Raw genomic sequence first — 20,176 nt, forward strand, 5'->3', positions numbered from 1 at the left:
TTAGTAGAACCTTAAAGAACTCCGATATTCAGAGATTGGTGAAAAAAGAACAAACAAAACTTGTTAGAAACCTGTTGAAATGTTCATCAATCTAAACTTTCAGACAAGTAACAAATTATAGAAACTGCTAAGTCACTAGATTTTATTCAAACCCTTAAAAAAGCCACCCAGCATGATTGTAACCCCAACCCATTCAAGATGTTTTTTAAAATGTATTTTATTTTGTTTTATGTGCTCTGTCCCTGTTCATGATTGTGAAGAATGTGAACTGAACTACAGCAAATCCATTCAGGTCAATCCCTCTTATAACCTTTAGATATGCAGCAAATGTTTGACAATAGCCCACTGGTATATGCAGCAACCTAGAATCCAACAGAAAAGTCCTGAAGAGGGTCTGGAGTGGCACTGTTAGAAGCCCTTTACATGGCAGTAGGCTTCCAGGGAGGAGAAGACGATGTACATTAACCACAGGCTGAAGAACAAGCAAGTGGTGAGGATCTTTGGGATACGGGGTCCACCTAGCTCCCCGCCAATCTCCGGTCGGCGGCGGTAGATGAGCACAGCAATGCAGATAAAGGCGAAGATGGTGAAGAGTGTGACAGAGAAGGCCAGTGTGCCAGGGCTGACCTTGAACTCCTGACCTTGGGTGTAGTGGTAGACAGCAGCGATTGACCAGGCCACACCAATACCTAGGAAGACATTGACGGCGTTGCTCCCCGTCACATTTCCAATGGAGGCATCGGCATATTGGTCCTGAATGGCTGCCACCTTACTGGCAAAGGTGTCTGATGATGAGAAAGTGGAGAGAAGATATGTTTGAGATAAAAAGGGCTTGATGCATGCTCAATCATCCAGTTAAAGAAATTCCCCAAAATTAATTCTGTTCATCTGGCTGTACGGAAGATACATAAAGGGCTATGCCTTTAAGACCAATTGTCTGTATGATCAACTCAGTCACCTATAACATCTCTAAGTTTCTGGCTTTGACCTTCAACCCTGCAGCTCTGAACACCACATCCAGAACACCCTGGATTTTGTTGAGAAGTTGAGAGATGTCATCATGGAGGCAGATGAAACCATGGTCTCGTACGACGTTACATCTCTCTTCACTTGCATCCCAGTCACAGATGCGTTGGAGGTAGTCCGTAAGAGATTACTGGATGACCCCCAACCTCAGCAACAGGACCACTCTCAGCATCCACCAAGTGTGTTTGAACTGTGTCTTCATTCCACCTACTTCACATACAAGGGTCAGTTCTACAGGCAGAAACATGGGTGTGCCATGGGCTCCCCAGTTTCACCCATTGTGGCCAATTTGTACATGGAAGAAGTGGAAAAGAGGGCTTTGCTATCCTACCCTGGAACACAGGTATGTGGATGACACCTGGGTGAAAATCAAATCTCAGGACGTTCCACAATTCACGGATCACATTAACTCAGTGGACCGACACATCAAATTCACCAGGGAGGATATGAAAAGTGGCAGGTTATCCTTCTTAGACTGTGAGATTTCCATCAGTAATGGGGGACATCTAAAAGCTGACGTGTACCGTAAACCTACACTTACGGATCAGTATCTAAGGTTTGACTCTCATCATCCACTGGAGCACAAACTGGGCGTCATCAGGACGCTACAACACAGAGCGAACACCATCCCCACTGACACAGCAGCCAGGGAGGCAGAAGAGCATCAAGAAGGCCCTGAGTCAATGTGGCTATCCCAGCTGGACTTTTGTCAAAGCTGGGAAGGCTCCTGAAGAAAGCTCCAGCCGATCCAGGAGAGAAGGACAACCGCTGCCCAAGTGAAAACCTGTAGTGATCCCGTACGTGTCAGGAGCATCGGAGCAGCTGAGACGCATTTTTTCTAAACACCGTGTCTCTGTGGCTTTTAAACCCTAAAACACACTGCGCCAAAAACTGGTCCACCCCAAGGATCGGGTCCCCCGACACAAACAGAGTAACATAGTGTACGCTGTTAAGTGCAGGAGGATTGGCAGGATTTATACATCGGGGAAACCAAACAACCTCTGGCTACAACACAGAAGAGCCACCTCGTCAGGCCAGGACTCTGCAGTCTATTCACACCTACAGGCCAGTGGACACTATTTCAATGATGAGGATGTAACATCCTGGACAGGGAGGAACGCTGGTTTGAAGGAGGAGTCAAGGAGGGAAAGACCATCTCTGAATGGAGGAGGGGCCTAAGGGTACATCTGTCACCATCTTACAAAGCTGTGATTGTAGCCATTCCCCAACTCTCTGTGAATGGGACTAATGGTTATTGATCTGTGGGCTTTGATCAGTGGTTGTTGATCAATGGTCATGAGAATTTGCATAATTAAGATTAAGGAACTGACCTCCCAGCCCATTGTTCCTTCAGTGGGCTGGTTTCAGTCATTATGCAAATGTACTGTTGATAAGATTGGAAACCTGAGACTGAAGGAGTCACCTGGATGATGATGAAACGTTTCTCTCACTGAAAACGTCCAGATGAACAGAATCAGAACCTTTTGGGTTTTCATACAGATAGTTCTGATTTAATGTGCTCCTGTTGTTTGTTTGTTGTAATGTTTTTATTAGGATTTGCCTTGGACAAAATCTGAAGGACTGAAAGTCCTAGTAAAGAAAACGAGATGTTTGTGTTAGACCTGGTACAGAAGTGCCCAAAGCGACGAACACCACAGCGGTGACTGAGTCTTTGAGGCCCACGGTGCAGCCGAAATGCGACGCCAGGTCTCCGATCACTGCCGTCAACATGCCTATGACAGTGATGGAGACAACAAAACAGGCCCAACCATTCCAGTAGTCTGTAGGAGGAACAAAGGCGAACAGAAGCTTCCAAAAGATGGTGAGGAAATGCATGACGTAGTCAAAACAAGAGGGCAGCTTCTCCTCTCCACATTCATCATCATCGCCTGAGGAGAGCAGAGCCAGGAATCAGTTTTAAAGCTTGGTTTGGGTACAGACTGATAGCCCTTAATCAGGGCTCATATTAATGTTGGTTTTCATACCTGAAGAAGGACAGTTAGAGTTAGTTCATACCTGAGCTGACCGTGATGGCCTCCACAAACTGCTCCCTCCAGCTGTTGGTCCCAATCAGCAGAGCCAGGTTGGTCTTCTTAATGAGTTTATCTACTGTACTCTGAAACACATCCAGGAAACATCTAATGTCACCTTCACTGCCCTACTGACCATTTTGAAAATCAGCCACCTCACTTTAGCTTTTTCTATCTGATGCTGAATTCTCAGCGTTCATTTCAGACGATGACAGTATCTGAAGTTCAGTCTGAAACAGTCGCCCTGCCTGACGTGTAGAAGATAGCTGATGAAAGCCTGCTTCAGATGTTCTCTCACTATCGGAAATTCTTCAGTTTCTGTGAGCATGATGCAAGGGAAGAGCGGACAGGAAGCAGGACCCAGACCCCATCGTGATCATTTCAGGCTCAGTCCGACTTGTGCCTTTCTATTACAGACTCTTTCAGGCTAAGGACTGTTTATAGACCAGTCTGAATGTGGTGAACATCTGCATCTTACATAAAACTCCAGCTCTGAATGTTTCTCCACTGTTCAGCGGTCAAGGCAGCATATTCTGCCTTTAAGGGCCTAAAGACGCTTCAAGCAGACATCAAGAAGAAGTCTTCGTTTTGCTGACTCACCACTACAATGTTGCAGGTGAACAGTGTCGGATCAGGGTGCAGAACCTTAAGCTTAACAAGTATAGCTTCACAAACCAGAGGCCATTAGGTTTCAAAGAAAATCTCTTATATGCATTTGACCATTTAGCCATTTATGTAGGACATACTGATGATGTCCTACATAAATGCCTGTAGCAGATGCTCCAGCTATTCACGTTCCTCCTGGTTTAATGATGCAACTAAATGTCCGTTCAGTAACTCTGAAGGTAAAGCCATCAGCTCAACTCGATTCAAAGGGAACAAAGTCAACATACTAGTCTGTCAGGTCACAGTCCAACATGCTATGTGGTAGGAGCGATGTATAAAATGTAAAGACAGTGTAGGGATTGGACTTCCTTGATGTTGGCAGGTGGATTTCTGAACTATCCGTTAATCCATCAGAGAGTTTTGGAGTGTCCTTTAGATCCGACTCGTCAGGCTAGTTCAGACTAAAGGACCTTTTTCTAATCACTGTTAGAGGAAGTCTCCTTTTTTTATGTGTGCCCACATTGCAGGAACTATGTGGGAAAGTCCCTAGAATTCAGTTTTTGGGGTCATGGTACTCTCTTTCAATTAGTTATGTTAAAAACAGTTAGCGCTGAACATTTGAGGATTTTGTTGTTTTGTTGGTGGTACAAACAACAAAGTCCTGGTTGATCTCTTGGTGCTCTCTGATGCATAGTGGCCATCAGAGCTCCTCAGAACAGTTTCGTCTGAAAGGGGCTTACATATTTCACACTAACCCAAGAGAAACGTCTCCTACCTTGAACTCATATGACTCCTCGATGATCACCTCCAGTTTGACGTGTTCGCCCAGCATTGGCCTGCCCATCTCTGCAATCCTCCGCTCTTCTTCTTCTTTCTTTGTCAAAGGCTCCTCAGCCCCGTCCTCTGAATCAGAGAGGAAACATTAGGTTGTAGAGTCAATAAAAATATTAAGATTCATTTACCTTATTATGTGAGAGAGCAGCTATTTATAAATATGCCTATTTTTGATACAGAAGCCAATATCTGTCACTTTATTTCTAATGGGGTTGAGTCGTTTTTTGAGAGAGATGGTTGAATTGCTCTCAGTTCTCACTAAAGATTTCCCAAGAAGACGTCTAAACCCTGACAGTGAAGAAATGTTGGCCAGTCAAAAGCCCACAATCAGTAACACAAGTTTTCTCAAAGCTCAGCTCTCATTGATACCCGTGTACATATGAGCGTTGCCTGTCCTGATCAGAGCTACAAAAATAAATGATCATAATGGTTCGTTTGACACTGTGGTAAATGTTAGCACAGTCAAAGATAGATGATGGGCAAACCTGCGATGCTGATGATGTTGGAGGGGACGGGGTGCTCTCGTCCCTGGACCTTCCTGTAGATGTCTCTGCCTGAACAGGTGAACAGAAACTGAAACCAGAACACGGCTGAATCATCACAGCCTGTATCCAGCACCAAGCTGACGGCTTGTGTGTTTAATGTGCGTCTGTTCAGAGGGACAGAATCTGTAAGTCTGTGAAATGCAGTGTTGGGTAAGTTACTTTAAATTAGTAACTTAGTTACATTACTAGTTACTTCTATCAAAAGTAACTCAGTTACTTCAAGTTACTCGTTACTTTCAGAGTAACTAGTTACTAGGGAAAGTAACTTTGGTTTTACTCAGAATTCTCTTGTTAATGTGTTGCTTCCGTAACTGGATACCCAGCCAGACTGCCAGTCTTCTAGCTTGCTTACTTGCCACAAGTGCACTGTGCCACCTACCAATAGAAAGGAAAAAATAATGTGCACATTTCCACGAGAGAAATCCCACACCTGATTCTATCCTAGCCTGCTTTTTACATCCAACACAAAAACTGCAGTCGTGGTGCTTTCGATTGTACTCAGAACTCGGAAATTCTGCCTTCTGAATAGGAAGATGTAGGTAACACCAGACTGCAGATGAGCTGCATACAGAGCTGGACTGGGACAAAAAAATCATCCCGGGCATTTTGACTAGAGACCGGCCCACCATTATAGGAAAAATCATAAAGCCTTTGAATGAAAATAAACACTGTTGTGACAGTGATGTACACGGTTCTGATGGTATATATGTATCAATCTATCAATTGTTTGTTGCAAGACTCAGATAATTATTTTTTTTAAAGTGAGACATTTTAAATGAGAATAAGAAAGTATTTCCTTGTGCCCCCCTTTCCCTTTTAATGCCCTACATGGACCCCTGGCAACACTTTGCTAGACCCGCCCCTGCACAGTTACCAGCTGTCAGCTAAGTAAAAAAAGGATCCTGGTGTTATTTATCTCTCAGAAACAGTTCATAACTTCCCTTCAACTCATTCATGTCACCTAAAAGGTAAACCTGTTTCTCCTTCACAGCTCTGATGATTCAGTAAGGACATCTCCTGGTTTCATCTTCATGATTCCCTCTCATCACATATCCAAACCGACATCATGACCAGCAGCTTTACAGCTGTGGCTCCAGCAAACATCAGCTGATACTAGAAATTAATATTAAATAAATTCTAACAACAGCTGATCAAGCTTAAAAGTGCTGCTGTTGTTTAGCGCGACATCCGCTGGTTTCCTCTTTCTGGCGCAAAGTGGGCGATAAATAAACAAGAGAGAAAAGCTGATCAGCTGATCATTGATCAGTTTCATGATTGAAGTAGAAACAGGAGAGGGAGGGTGAGAGAATGAGAGGAGAAGAGGCAGCTGTGCAGCGTAAACACAGAATAACTCCAGCTTTGTGTCTTTTTCATTGTAGCTGAAGTCCGGGACAAACTGTTCCTTTTCACCTCAATACGAAACGCGTAATATTTTCTCTGAATACGAGACGATTCCGTTTTTTACGGGACGGTTGGCAACTCTAATAATTAACCGTATGAACAAAATAAAGTTCAACGTCAGTAACATAGCACCCACCCAGCTGTATAGAAACCCCGTCATGCTAGCTAGCACGCAGTACGAAAAAGTCAGCACAACAAAAATAAACTCCACCTAAACTTGGTTCATATCTGACCCAGATGGACTGCAGGTCATAACTTCTTACCTGAAGTTCAGTTCACCTGACACTCGGACAGGCGGCCGCTTCGGGTCTCTCCTCTTGCCTCCCTTTCCCTCATCCACCTGCTGGCTTCCACCACTTGCTAATGTTATTGAATCTGTGGAAGCTCCGCGATAGCCACCACACGAAGTAACGAATAAAGAGCCTATCTAAATACCAGTAACGAGTAACGCGTTCCCGGTTTTGGCATAATAACTAGTTACCGTACTCGTTACCACAATAATAACGTAGTTACTGTAACGCGTTACTTAATAACGTGTTAGTCCCAACACTGGTGAAATGTCAGAGGTGTTTTTGTTTAGTGATAGACCTTAAAAATCGGGATGAAATGTGTGTGTTTGCTGTTCAATCTGGATTTATGTTCCTGTGATGCTTTTCATTAACGAAGGTTAGTTATCATTCAACCAGTGCAGGTTAGTTAAAAGGTTAGCTTGATGTCTCTTTACCTCGGCTCATGTGGGAGATGTGGAGACTTAATTTTACTGGATGGTAACCAGAGATGGGCAGTAACGCGTTACTTGTTACATTACTTGTAACGCGTTACTGTAATCCGATTACTTTTTTCAAGTAATGAGTAAAGTAAGGGATTACTATTGCAAAAACGGTAATTAGATTACCGTTACTTTCCCGTAGGAACGCTGCGTTACTGCGTTACTAAAACCGTGATTTTTTTTGCGAGAATGTCTCATGACAGTGACGTAAGCGAGTGCCACGTTCGTGACAACAGCTGTGTGCAGATCAACAATGGATCATATATCGAGTGCGGAGAGAGTATGAGCGTGCAGCGTTTAAAGCGTGGAAGTACTGACCTTACTTTGAGTTTGATTCCATAAAAAGTGACAAAAACATTAGCGTCCGTTGTGCGTGGGAAGAAAACTTCTTTTTACAGCGAAAAAAACCCTAAACTTCAGAGCAAGCACCGAGTAGCTACCACGTAATGGGAAACTCACAGAGAAACTCGCGGATTCTTCCACTGACCGCTGCGGCACACCTGCACCAGGGTAAACCTCCGCCTACCCTGCTCCTGCTTTACAGGTGAAAATAGAGCAACAGGACCGCTAGTCTTTGATTTTATTTATTTTCTGCTGTGTTTTACTTGCATCTATTTGAAAGACTGAGTGTAAACACAAAAAATATTTTATTTTATGTGCTGGAATGTGCAGAAAATAGGTTTAAATATTAAACACATTTCTTCCAGTCAGAGAATGTTGCAGATAATTAAATGTTTGCTTGATGCATAAAGTTAAAAGATTAAAACTAATAAAATAAGTTTTAAAAAGAGACTTTTCCATTTGATTACATTTTGTATGATGGATTGTAGAAAAAGTAGAATTGGGCTGAAAGATCTATCACTTTATCACCTATTCAGGTTGTAAATCGTGTTTTTAAAAAGTAACTAAGTAACTAAGTAATTAATTACTTTTGAAAATAAGTAATCAGTAGAGTAACGGGATTACTTTTTTGGGGAAGTAATCAGTAATTAGTTACTGATTACTTTTTTCAAGTAACTTGACCAACACTGATGGTAACTGTGCGCTCGGTCCACAAACAGCATTTTGCAGCTGTGAGCACGTGAACAGTGACAGGCTTACTTCTTTTGTACACAGTCTATGATCGTACCACGGGGCTAGCATCGTAGCAGTGTTCGCCTGGGCTGGCTGTGCTGAGCAATATAAAGGGTGTGCTTCACCGTCAGCACATGCCGGGGGGGCGGGGTTACACCCACTCTGCTTACACGAGCAGAACACTGACGCTCACACCTGCAGCTCCTCCTCAGGTGGGCATTCAGGTGGAAGGTTGAGCGTTAGACTAACGGACAGTTACAGAGGTCATGTGACGCTAACAGGAAGCAGCGAGGAGTGAAAACAAATCCTGTCTGCTGACGGCAGTATTATTTGATGTTTTTAAAATATTGATGAGCTGTGCTGCTCTCTGAACTGAAATAATAATAACAGTAATAAAATGACCTCCCTGAGCCTGGTTCTGCTGGAGGTTTCTTCCTGTTAAAAGGGAGTTTTTCCTTCCCACAAGTGCTGCTCATAGGGGGTCATATGATTGTTGGGTTTTTCTCTGTATCTATGAAGCGCCTTGAGGCGACTTTTGTTGTGATTTGGCGCTATATAAATAAAATTGAATTGAGTCTGAGATTTAATTTAATGCTGTTTAAGACTTTTTTAGTAAACGTTTGTGAGAACCTGCAGAGAGTCTGATTAAATGATCCCTCTCTTTTATTCTGAAGGTCTTACCTTCAAACATTCACATTAATGATCACGCTGACGGTTCAGCATCTCAGAGCGCTGAGGACCTGTTTGTGCGTATCTGAGCATGCTCAGTTTGGTTAGAAATAACCTTCTTTGTCTCACAATTTTAAGGCTTCCGGAAACCTCCAGATGTTTCCTAGTCAAGAAAGAGTCTTCTCTTCACTGATTGGCTCAAAACAGGTGATTTTTTGACACAATAACAGGCTCTAAAGATCACGTGTTGTCTGTACACTGTAGAAATGGTGACATCAGCATCAGCCGCTGATCTGAGGCGTCCACCTGATGGCCGCCTGATTGGTTTTTGTGTGACCATATTTAGATAAGAGGGCGGAGTCATAAGGTTAGTTAATGGCAGCGAGGTTTTTGGGTTGTTACAGTAACTAGAAGTAACTACAGTAGTTAGAAATTCGAAGGCCAGGTTTTGCTGTGAGCAAGTCTGAGACAGTTTCTGCTCAGATTTCATGTTGGACACTCTGAAGGTTCCTCGGGGAAGCGTTTGATCAAAGGTTAATGGATCTTAGAGAAATTTCTGCCAATCACAAGCTGTGAGGAACACACGTGTTGTCAAAGTGGTGAGGTGTGAAGCCGCCGTTTCCTGCAGGTTTCCCATCATCTCCCAGGTTTAAGTCCTTCTTTAAACGTCTGTCATCGCTGCCTTGGAGAAGCAGCTGATGGTTCAGACTGACACAGAGACGGAGCCTGAAGTTGTCGGAAGCTCACGTCACAGAATTTCAAGCTTGGCGATTGGATGGTGAAATGAACTCTGGGAGTTTGAGGCGGATGAGTGTAAATGACCCCAGAGAGGATCACTGTTTAAGGGAAAGCTGAATGGGATCGTTCCTGCAGGAACCACGGAGGTCACTCCTTCACAGAACTGAATGAATGTCTTTCCAGATGTTTTCATCTGTATTATGTCTCAGCTAGGACACAATACCAAAGACAGGCTCTCATTTAGCAAACAGCCATTGGCCTCTCATCCCACTGTGTCTGACGCTGCCTGTGTCTAATCCTTATGTGAAAGATAAGTCCTGACATCTGGTTTCTCCTGTTATCCCTCACTCATTAGCTTCAGGAACTAAAAACCTGCATGGTTAGGTTCAGGGAAAGCTTGTGATTGGACCAAAACATCGCTTTGCATCAGGAAACTGCTCGTTCTGCACTGAGAGCATGTCTCACGCTCAGCCGGAAGTCTGGAAACAGCCGGCCTGACAGTCACACCTGCTCTTCCAGCTGCTTTGGGATGATGATTTTTTAAATACTCGCTGATGTGTTTGACTAAAATGTTATTTACTATAATTTCTCTTCTATTTCCACCAACTTCATTAAAGTTGAGACGCTCTGTGGCTCGGCGAAACAACAGGAACGATGGTGTTGCAGCGTGCCGATGGACGCCATGTTTAAATTACCCTGAGCTTCTTCCCCTGCGTGATGCCCTGAAAGAAAACATAACAAGAGGTGCGCTGGTGCTGTTTCATCTGTGATCACGATGACGCACAGAACGGGTCAGGGCATTTCAAATGCTGAGCATAGCCTGTACGTAAAAGATGGACTCCAATTCTGAAGCCACTTTGCAGTTATTCATTTGTAAAAAATGTTTGGAGTCATGTATGATTTTCGTTCCACTTCTCACGTGTGCACCACTTTGTGTTGGTCTTTCACGTGGAATTCCAATAACATGGATTCATGTTCGTGGCTGTAATGTGACAAAATGTGGAAAAGTTCAAGGGGGCCGAATACTTTTGCAAGCCACTGTAGCTAGGTCCACTCTGTGGCGGCGTTCAGGACGCATGCAGTCACATGACCAGCTCTACGCGGGATATGCCAATCACCCGTCGCACGTTGGTGACCACAGTGAAACACAAACGCTTCTCGGGCCTGGTGGAGCAGCGGGAGCGGGCTTTGGTCTGTTTGCTCAAGTTTGGCTTTAAGCGTCTAAATCTGAGATTCGGGGCTTCATCTCAGGCGCCCGACGCTTAAAGGTGATAAATGAGAGTCACGTGAAGAGCTTACAAGACGCCGCTACCATCGTACACGTTGCTTTAAGTGTTGACACACTTTGAAAGCCAACATTTACACCACTGACAGGTGTCTTACCATACAGCTGTTTGTCTATCAAAAAGTCACAAAAAGCACAAATTAACACACACATACAGTGAATGCTCACATGTCAGATATCGTCTCACTGCTGGGTTTCTCCTACCTGTCTTAACGAATCCACCTGAAAGGACAGCAAGTACGAAACAGGAAGTCAGAGTTAGTCGTTTGGTTTTGTGGCAATTCTTAGAAATCATGAAAGCGACACACATAAACGGTTTGCAGACAGGAAGGGGACAAAGAAAGCGGCTTACCGACTTCCTGAAGCAACACAGCTGAAGAGAAGAAAGAGACGAGAGAGACATGAAGCAGAAGTGACATCAGAAGGTCTCTGTTTGACACACCTGTCCTCAATCTGGACTTCATGCTGCTGAACTAACGCGTGACAAACGTGACGCCAACGGCGGTTCGAGCGGTGGTCAGCTGTTAGGTTACTGTTACATCTAACACAAATTTAAAGTGTGCGATTAACACGGACACGTGCAGGTTTCATATGAGAGTCCAGCCTGAATGGACCTGACCCGTCCTCCCCAACCTGCCAGCATCACAGCTCGACCGGACACATCTGCATCTGTCCACACCTGGACCAACAAGGAAGCGAGAATCTCTCTCCTAGCTTCTCCGGGACTAAGATAAGACGAACTAGCATGTTCTAGTGAGGCGAACTGGGCGAAGACACAAACTCCACAAAAACCACCTGAAAACCCAGTGAAACACCCAGGCTGCCTCAGTACACTCAAGCAAATGAAAGTGGGCGGTTGTTACGTTTAAAAGATTCAAACTGGTAATCTGAACAAAATAACTTCCTGTTTCTGTGGTGACCATAATTACACAAGATTTGAGACCACAGGAAAATCACTGGAGTTATAAGAGGCAGACGACCACACACACCACGTGTATGCTATCGCTCTTTATTGTGGTTTAACCTGTCAGAGACAAAAACGTGCAGAAAGTTGTGTATCGAGCCTTGTGATCAGAACCTTCCTGCTGTTTTTAAGCCTGGATTGACAGCTCAGTGGCACAGCGGTTACCACTGTTGCCTCACAGCAAGAAGGTCCTGTGGTCAAATCCACAATCTGGCCGAGTTTGCAGTGGGTACTCTGACTTCCTCCCACAATTGAAAAGTTAGGTTAGTTGGTGTTTCTAAATTACCTGTGAGTGCAAATGGTTGTCTGTGTCTCTGTGTTAGCCCTGCGACAGAATGGTGACCTATCCAGGGTTTGCCCCGCCTCTCGCCCTATCACGTCCGGATAGGCCCCGGTAACCATGGTAAAAGTGTTTTTACGTTAACCAGACTCTAGACCAGGGGCGGGCAACTCCAGGTCTCGAGGGCCGGTGTCCTGCAGGTTTTAGATCTCACCCTGGGTCTTCACACCTGAATCACATGATTAGTTCATTACCAGGCCTCTGGAGAACTTCACGACATGTTGATGAGGTCATTTAGCCATTTAGGTCAGTTGTGTTGGATCAAGGACACATCTAAAACCAGCAGGACACCAGCCCTCGAGGCCTGGAGTTGGACACCCCTGGTCTAGAATTTGTTGAACACTCTAAAAATTAAGTCTTTAAATGAACTTAATGAAAAGGATTTCCACATTAATAAATGGCTTTCTATCAGCATTAGGCATTTTTTTCAGACTAACATCATTTTCATGGGTTGGATCAACTTAAATAAATTAAGTTAGGCTGCGTTCACACTGCAGGCGAAAGCGCATCAAATCTGATTTTTTTGACCCTCTGCGACCATCTATCCGATCATGGTGTGACAGCGTGAACGGCACAAATCCGATATTTTCAAATCCGATCTGGGTCACTTTCGTATGTGGTGCTGAATCCGATACATATCTGATGTTTCAGAAAGCGACTGCTGTTTGATGGTCATGTCGCATTAAATCCGTCTTTTACGTCACTGACACAAGACAGACGCCAATTATCAGCGCCGGAGAAGACATCGTGAACGCTTCCTGGCCATCCGGTGTAGATGTCAGTGAAACTGTTGGGAAGACAACGTTGGAGAAACGTGAACATTTTATTTGTACTGTATAATCTGCAGCTATCCTTTGAAGCACCGCTCCTCTAAAACAGCAATAAGGATCATTATTAGGTTATTTACATTATTATGTAAATAACAAAATAACTTAAAGCAAAAATTGGGAAACGTAAAGTCCGAAGTCTTTATATTAAGGCCATCAGTCAAACAACACTGTTGCTCTGGGTCTAAACAGAGCGCGTTGTGTGTGACGTCTTCTTTTGCGCATGCGGCCGCTTTGAGCGTTCACACTAGAGCGCGTTTGCTGTTGCATTTTATTTGTAGTGTGAACGAGCAGACAAAACAATCGGATTTGATCAAAAAATCTGAATTGAGCATCAAGACCTGCAGAGTGAACGTAGCCTAAGACTCAACTGCAGTAAATAAGTTGATCCAACTCCATTAAGTTATAGTAACAGCATTGCATAATGCTAAAATAAAGCAATTTAATCACATGAAAATTCTTTCCATTATTTGTTCATGTTATTCAATTCAGTCCAAATGAGTTTATTTAAAAATCACAAACCGCCACAGCAGTCGCCTCAAGTTAAAGACCCTGCAATGAAAACCCAACAATCATATGACCCCCTATGACCAGCACTTTGGCGACAGTGGGAAGGAAAAACTCCCTTTTAACAGGAAGAAACCTCCGGCAGAACCAGGCTCAGGTTCTGAGGGGTGGGGCCATCCAAGAGCTGTTAAACGCCACAGGTGACCTGATTACACGTGCCTTCACATCACAAACCCGACGAGAAGAAAAAGCGACACCGGGTGTTTGCCATAAACGTCTGAGTGAACGGCAACAATACTGTGTGAAGATTTCTATGAACCCAGAGAAAAGAATCAACGCGTTGATTTTGTTGTTGCCTTATATATCGATAAAGTTGACTCAAACTGTCCTAGCACCTCTCAGCACTGATAATTCAGTCTGGACCAATAGGACGCCAGCTGAGGGCAAAGGAGTGACAGCAGCAAAGACAAACTCCACAAAGACAGGCAAAGGAGGACAGGTCAGAGGTCGTCAGAGGTTAAGGTGCCCGTCCACACCTGTCCATCTCCTCCTGTTCCAGTACGGCTCCTGCAGCTCTACGTAGAAGCTGGCATTCTTATCATACTCCTCGTGATCGATTATTTTAATGGCTATGATCTTCCTGTGGGGGGAGGGGGGTCAGAGGTCAAGGGTCATGCATTAGTTCACACACACACACAAACACAGACACCTTGTCTGCCTGCTGGGATACAAAAACATGATTAGCTCAGATTATTAAAGGATGAGCTCAACTCAAACTTTCCCGCACTCGTTATGACATTAAACACCACATCAACAGGGCTGACTGAGGTCAAAGGTTATCAGTGATATAGAAGGGGTCAGGGTACAGGAAGGCGACACCCCCCCACCTTTCCTCTCACTCATCTCCAGCAGCCGAGGCTCTCCGATCTCCAGGAAGAAGTTCTTGTTCTTCTCGTACTCTTCGTCATCAATTATATTTATCCGAATGGTTTTGCTGAAACAGAGAAAAGCCGGAAAGAGAGTTTGCAGAAGGAGAAGCGTGCAGAAGCCCGAGACACGACAAAAGGAGAAACACAGCGGGCAGAGGGAGACGCCGCCGACATTTACACACACCGTGTGACCTCGTGTTTCTGTTCGCCAGCACCGCTTCGTACGAACTTTATGTGTGCAGCTCTCTGAGCTCCAACCCTAAACCAGGCCATCCCAGTACTATATTTAATATTTATGACTCCAGGAAATCAAATCTGAATTGTTCAGGTGAGGCAGCAGAGTTAGGAGTGTGAGGACGCACAGAAGAGAGCCAGTCATTTCTGAATTTCATGTGAAACACAGAGAAGACGAGAGGACGGCGAGGAGATCTCATGATGACACAGTTTGTTTGTTCGGTGTTGGAGGCGGAGCTGGAGGCTACAGCAGGCCGTGTGTGTGTGTGTGAATGGAAACTGCATCCACTCCCATGTTTATTTAATGTGAGCAGATTGATGCTTTGGGGCTTTCTCAGTGATCCAAGGACACGGTTTGTTTGGTGTCACAGTTTCAGGAAACTTTCAGCTTTGTGGGTGTTTGAGTTTCAGTTTTATTCATCCAAAGAATCTGTAAATAAAATAAAAGCAATAAAAGAACCAAAGAACTCACAGACAAAAGAGCTGATTTAAAACCAGTAAAGTGTAAATCATCATCAAACTTGCAAAGAAAAGCGTCTGGACTTCTTTAAGTTACTTGAAGACGTTTCACCTCTCATCCGAGAAGCTTCTTCAGTTCTAAGGTCAAATGGTGGAGAGTCCCAGATATAAACCCAGTGGGAGTTTCCCCCCCACAGAGGGACAAAAGGACCCCCTGATGATCCTCTAATCGCCTGAGCCAAGGTGTGAAACTGGGTGTGGGTCCCAATCAGCCAGGGTTTCAGGTGTGTTCATTGTGAAACCTGGCCCCACCTTATCATGCGAATTCCTGAGGTCAGATGGCCCAGGATGTGAGTGGGCGTTAAGGCGTCTGGGAAGGGATCTCAAACGCCCTTAACGCCTTAACGCCCACTCACATCCTGGGCCATCTGACCTCAGGAATTCGCATGATAAGGTGGGGCCAGGTTTCACAATGAACACACCCGAAACTCTGGCTGATTGGGACCCACACCCAGTTTCACACCTTGGCTCAGGCGATTAGAGGATCATCAGGGGGTCCTTTTGTCCCTCTGTGGGGGGGAAACTCCCACTAGGTTTATATCTGGGACTCTCCACCATTTGACCTTAGAACTGAAGAAGCTTCTCGGATGAGAGGTGAAACGTCTTCAAGTAACTTAAAGAAGTCCAGACGCTTTTCTTTGCAAGCTCCTTTGACTACGATGACCTGGATGACTGAGAACCTTCACAGACATCATCAAACTTATTCCACAAAATCTTCCGTCTTCTGCAAAAACAGAAGGTTGTTTGGGATCAGCGAGGATGACTTAGATCTCACTTTGTGCCGATTCATTATTATTTAACTTCATCTTCTAAGTCATCTTTAAAGAACCTGATAATGCAGATTACAGTTACTGCTGCTCATTTTAATACTCGTCTGTTTGTTTCCACCTCGAGTATATTTAGTGCTGGTTACAGATCGACCATGTTACCGTGGAAGGAGTGCCCAGGTGACTCTCAGGCGGAGGTAAATCTCACAGCACCAGAGGAGCACCTTGTGTTCCCCTATAGCAGGAACACAAGACTCTAAAAAGTCCCATCAGAAGGAAACAGCTGGAAGGACAGCTGGACAGGAAAGGACAGGAAAGGACAGGACAAACGTGGACACTGCAGGTGTTTCTGCACTAACTGAACCCGCCCGGCCAAGACTCTCTGCCGTGAAGCTACAACCACACTCACAGCTTTGCCTTAAACCAAAGAACGCGCAGAGACTCGGACGTCCACGGCGCGTCCTCAGCCTCAGCCGTCCTCAGATATTAACTGTCTAAATGTGAGGTCTCTGTGTAAACAGGACTGAAAACAGAATCTCATAAACTCTCATTTTATCAAACACAGAAACACGTCACACGTTAAAGCTGACAAAATGAGCTGTTCTGAGATCAGTTTTAAAGCAGGACAGCAAATCTAAACTGCGGGTTTAGCATCGTCTTGCTCCATCATGAGGTGCACAGGCACTGACACGCCCCCATCAGAGCTGCAGGCTTTGACCTGATGTTTGGTTGGGTCTGACCTCAGATCAGTTTTAAAGGAGCTTTGGAGCTGTAACTTGTATGTGTGGAGCAGCACTGAGCTGCTCACAGACGCTGACTTCTGGGAGTGTTCGCAGGTCGGCGACCCTCTGCCTCTCTGGTTTGATGCTGTGATCGCGCGTCCTCTTCCTTCACCTGTTTCTCTTTTTGCAGAATTGTTTTAAAGTCGTTGCCATGAAATTCAAAATGACCTCATATTTTTCTAACAATGGAAAATGTTGTCAGTTTAAAGCTTTGATTCGTTGTCTGTGTTTTATTGTAAATAAAGTAAGCATCCTGAGTTTTGTGCATCTGGGTTGTAAAATCTTGAAAGCTGCTTCGTTGCAGTGACAGAGCGTGAATGCACCGAGGAGCTACAAATGGAAATGCTCTCCGAGCTGCAGAGGTCTGTGTGATTTACTGCCTCTATAAAAATCAGAGATTACATATAAACTCTACGTAAGTCAGCTTTTTATCACTGCAGAGGGTTTCTGTGGAGGAAGGAGAAGCGAGATTAAAAGTGCACCGAGTCTGCAGACGTGGCCGCCGGCCAGCAGCGACCTCCCCCGTCGTCGGCCGTGACAGGAACAAGCTGCAGTGATGTGTCTGCTTTATGGGCTGATGCTGCGACGAAGAGCAGGGACGAGGTGCTGCTGCCTGAACGCGGGCTGGCCTAATAAGGAAGAGAGCAGCGTGGTGTTTATCTGCTCCGCACAGCAGACAGAAGACATCTGACACACTGAAGATCCCCCACACCTCCAGCTGCCTGAGAAAAGATGGAAACACGAGCGAACATCCAGCATCCGTGCAGCAGGCAGCTACAGGCAGCTGCAGGCAGCCCCCTCAGCGATCCGCTGCCATGCAGGATGCAGGTGTGCACACCTGCAGCAGCTGTTACGTTTCAAATCATCACACTTTCACTGATCTGGCATCCGACCACACACCGCCATGATGTCGCAGACTGCTTTGACTGGCAGCGACAGACACCTTACACCAGGGCTGTCAAACATAAAGCCCGGGGGCCACAATCGGGTCCCCTGGATGGCTTTGCAAAATGTGAAGGAGGGCATAAATTGTTGGCTGTATTTGAATACATTTCCTGCCACGCTCATTCACGCTGCACCAACGTGACAGAAAACACTGAAAGTTGTTTTGCCGTCTACGACACAAACGTCAGATTTTTATTTATTTCACAAACGTCCTTAATGAGAAAAAAGCTTTTTCTGTGAATTAACTGAAACTTTATGTTTTATAATTACATCAGAGTCTGGCCAATGACAGAAGGCCTAGTTTCACTGAGCCCACCCAATCAGGAGCAGAGATGGGCAGTAACGCGTTACTGCCCTTTTCAGGTAACGAGTAAAGTAAGGGATTACTATCGCAAAAACGGTAATTCGATTACCGTTACTTTCCCGTAGGAGCGCTGCGTTACTGCGTTACTAAAACCGTGATTTTTCTGCGAGAATGTCTCATGACAGTGACGTAAGCGAGTGCGACGTTCGTGACAACAGCTGTGTGCAGATCAACAATGGATCATATATCGAGTGCGGAGAGAGTATGAGCGTGCAGCGTTTAAAGCGTGGAAGTACTGACCTTACTTTGAGTTTGATTCCATAAAAAGTGACAAAAACATTAGCGTCCGTTGTGCGTGGGAAGAAAACTTCTTTTTACAGCGAAAAAAACCCCTAAACAAGCACCGAGTAGCTACGACGTAATGGGAAACTCACAGAGAAACTCGCGGATTCTTCCACTGACCGCTGCGGCACACCTGCACCAGGGTAAACCTCCGCCTACCCCACTCCTGCTTTACAGGTGAAAATAGAGCAACAGGACCGCTGAGTCTTTGACTTTATTTATTTTCTGCTGTGTTTTACTTGCATCTATTTGAAAGACTGAGTGTAAACACAAAAAAAAATTATTTTATGTGCTGGAATGTGCAGAAAATAGGTTTAAATATTAAACACATTTCTTCCAGTCAGAGAATGTTGCAGATAATTAAATGTTTGCTTGATGCATAAAGTTAAAAGATTAAAACTAATAAAACAAGTTTTAAAAAGAGACTTTTCCATTTGATTACATTTTGTGATGGATTATGCAGAAAAAGTAGAATTGGGCTGAAAGATCTATCGCTTTATCACCTATTCAGGTTGTAAATCGTGTTTTTAAAAAGTAACTAAGTAACTAAGTAATTAATTACTTTTGAAAATAAGTAATCAGTAAAGTAACAGGATTACTTTTTTGGGGAAGTAATCAGTAATTAGTTACTGATTACTTTTTTCAAGTAACTTGACCAACACTGATCAGGAGGTGATGTCACACATTCGTTTGACACAAAGTGAGCATATTTGGAGACATGGGTGGAGTCATAATGTAGTTTGGCAGTGAGAAAAGTAATGCTTTATGTAGCCTTGACACGACAGGGAAAGAAATAAAACGGAAAGGAAAGAAGTCAGGGAAGGAAAGAAAGAAGGAAAGGAAAGTAGGAAGGGCCCGGTCTCTGCTCTTCTGCTGGAGCCGTCATCGCTCCTTCCTCGCGTTGACAAAAACCGGACACAGGAAATGCTACGGCTGCCTCGGTGACGGCTACAAACTATAAACCGGCGCAATGATGCCAGGACAGCAGACACATTGCAGAAAGAGTTTCATATGTTTAATATCTCATCATTTACTGGATTGTCAGACACCTAGAAGAAGGTGATCCAGATCAATCACGTGTCGGAGGGCCAATCAGAGCTCCGCCCTCTCAAAAACATCGAGGGTGCAGCTTCACAAACACGTGACCTGCTGAGGCGCAAACACCGACGTCCCCACAGACAGCTGTTTACAGCCAGGGGACACCTGCAGGGTGTGACACGCATCGAGTCACGCTGTAACATAAATCACAAAGCACACAGTGGCTGATTTTCTGGGCGCCATCACATGACCTGACAGTCCGCCTGAGGCACAGCAGACGCCGCCTCTGGGAAAAAGAATCACTTGGATAAGACCATCAAATGTTCCCGACACCGCTGCTGTCCGGTCAGGACGACTGCAGCAGCCTTTCACCTGGATGAACTGACCAGCTGTTTCAACATCACTACATCAGCTGCGTGTCAAACTGAATGCCATCCAGCACATTCACCGCCGCCGTGCAGCGTGCAGGCGTTTGTGTACCTGACTCGCTGCAGCTTTGATGGATGCAAGCTGTGCAGCTTGTCCTGCTTCTGTCACTGGAGGACTTTCCTTCAAACTGAGCAGCACACAGTGTTGACGGGGGAGGCGTGCACCGCACTGCCAGACTGACGGTGCGCCTAATAAACTGACTATAAACGACCCGCCTGCAGCCATCTGTCTCCCGGGTGACTGAACGCAGCCTAAAACAGGACGCGCCGTGG

General features: G+C 44.9%; 1 protein-coding gene across 4 annotated transcripts in view; it reads right to left on the reverse strand.

Moving 5' to 3' along the window:
* Nucleotides 1-199: 199 nt before the first annotated feature.
* The window catches only part of slc8a1a (solute carrier family 8 member 1a), a 27,304-nt gene continuing 7,327 nt past the window's right edge, over nt 200-20,176 (reverse strand). Inside the window, exons 3-10 of one of the 4 annotated variants that reach the window (XM_084929780.1) lie at nt 14,503-14,609; nt 11,330-11,350; nt 11,146-11,199; nt 4,982-5,050; nt 4,438-4,565; nt 3,043-3,142; nt 2,649-2,915; nt 200-785 (exon numbers count right to left, since the gene is read on the reverse strand). In XM_084929780.1, the coding sequence (XP_084785906.1) occupies nt 409-785; nt 2,649-2,915; nt 3,043-3,142; nt 4,438-4,565; nt 4,982-5,050; nt 11,146-11,199; nt 11,330-11,350; nt 14,503-14,609 (1,123 nt within the window). In that variant the 3' untranslated portion in view covers nt 200-408. Of the gene's footprint in view, nt 786-2,648; nt 2,916-3,042; nt 3,143-4,437; nt 4,566-4,981; nt 5,051-11,145; nt 11,200-11,329; nt 11,351-14,151; nt 14,256-14,502; nt 14,610-20,176 lie in introns of all 4 variants that reach the window. The other 3 variants (XM_084929781.1, XM_084929782.1, XM_084929783.1) reach the window with 3 other exon arrangements.

This window comes from Perissodus microlepis, chromosome 6, assembly GCF_051167445.1.
Source record: "Perissodus microlepis isolate ML-2025 ecotype Zambia chromosome 6, ASM5116744v1, whole genome shotgun sequence".
Classification (NCBI taxonomy): domain Eukaryota; kingdom Metazoa; phylum Chordata; class Actinopteri; order Cichliformes; family Cichlidae; genus Perissodus; species Perissodus microlepis.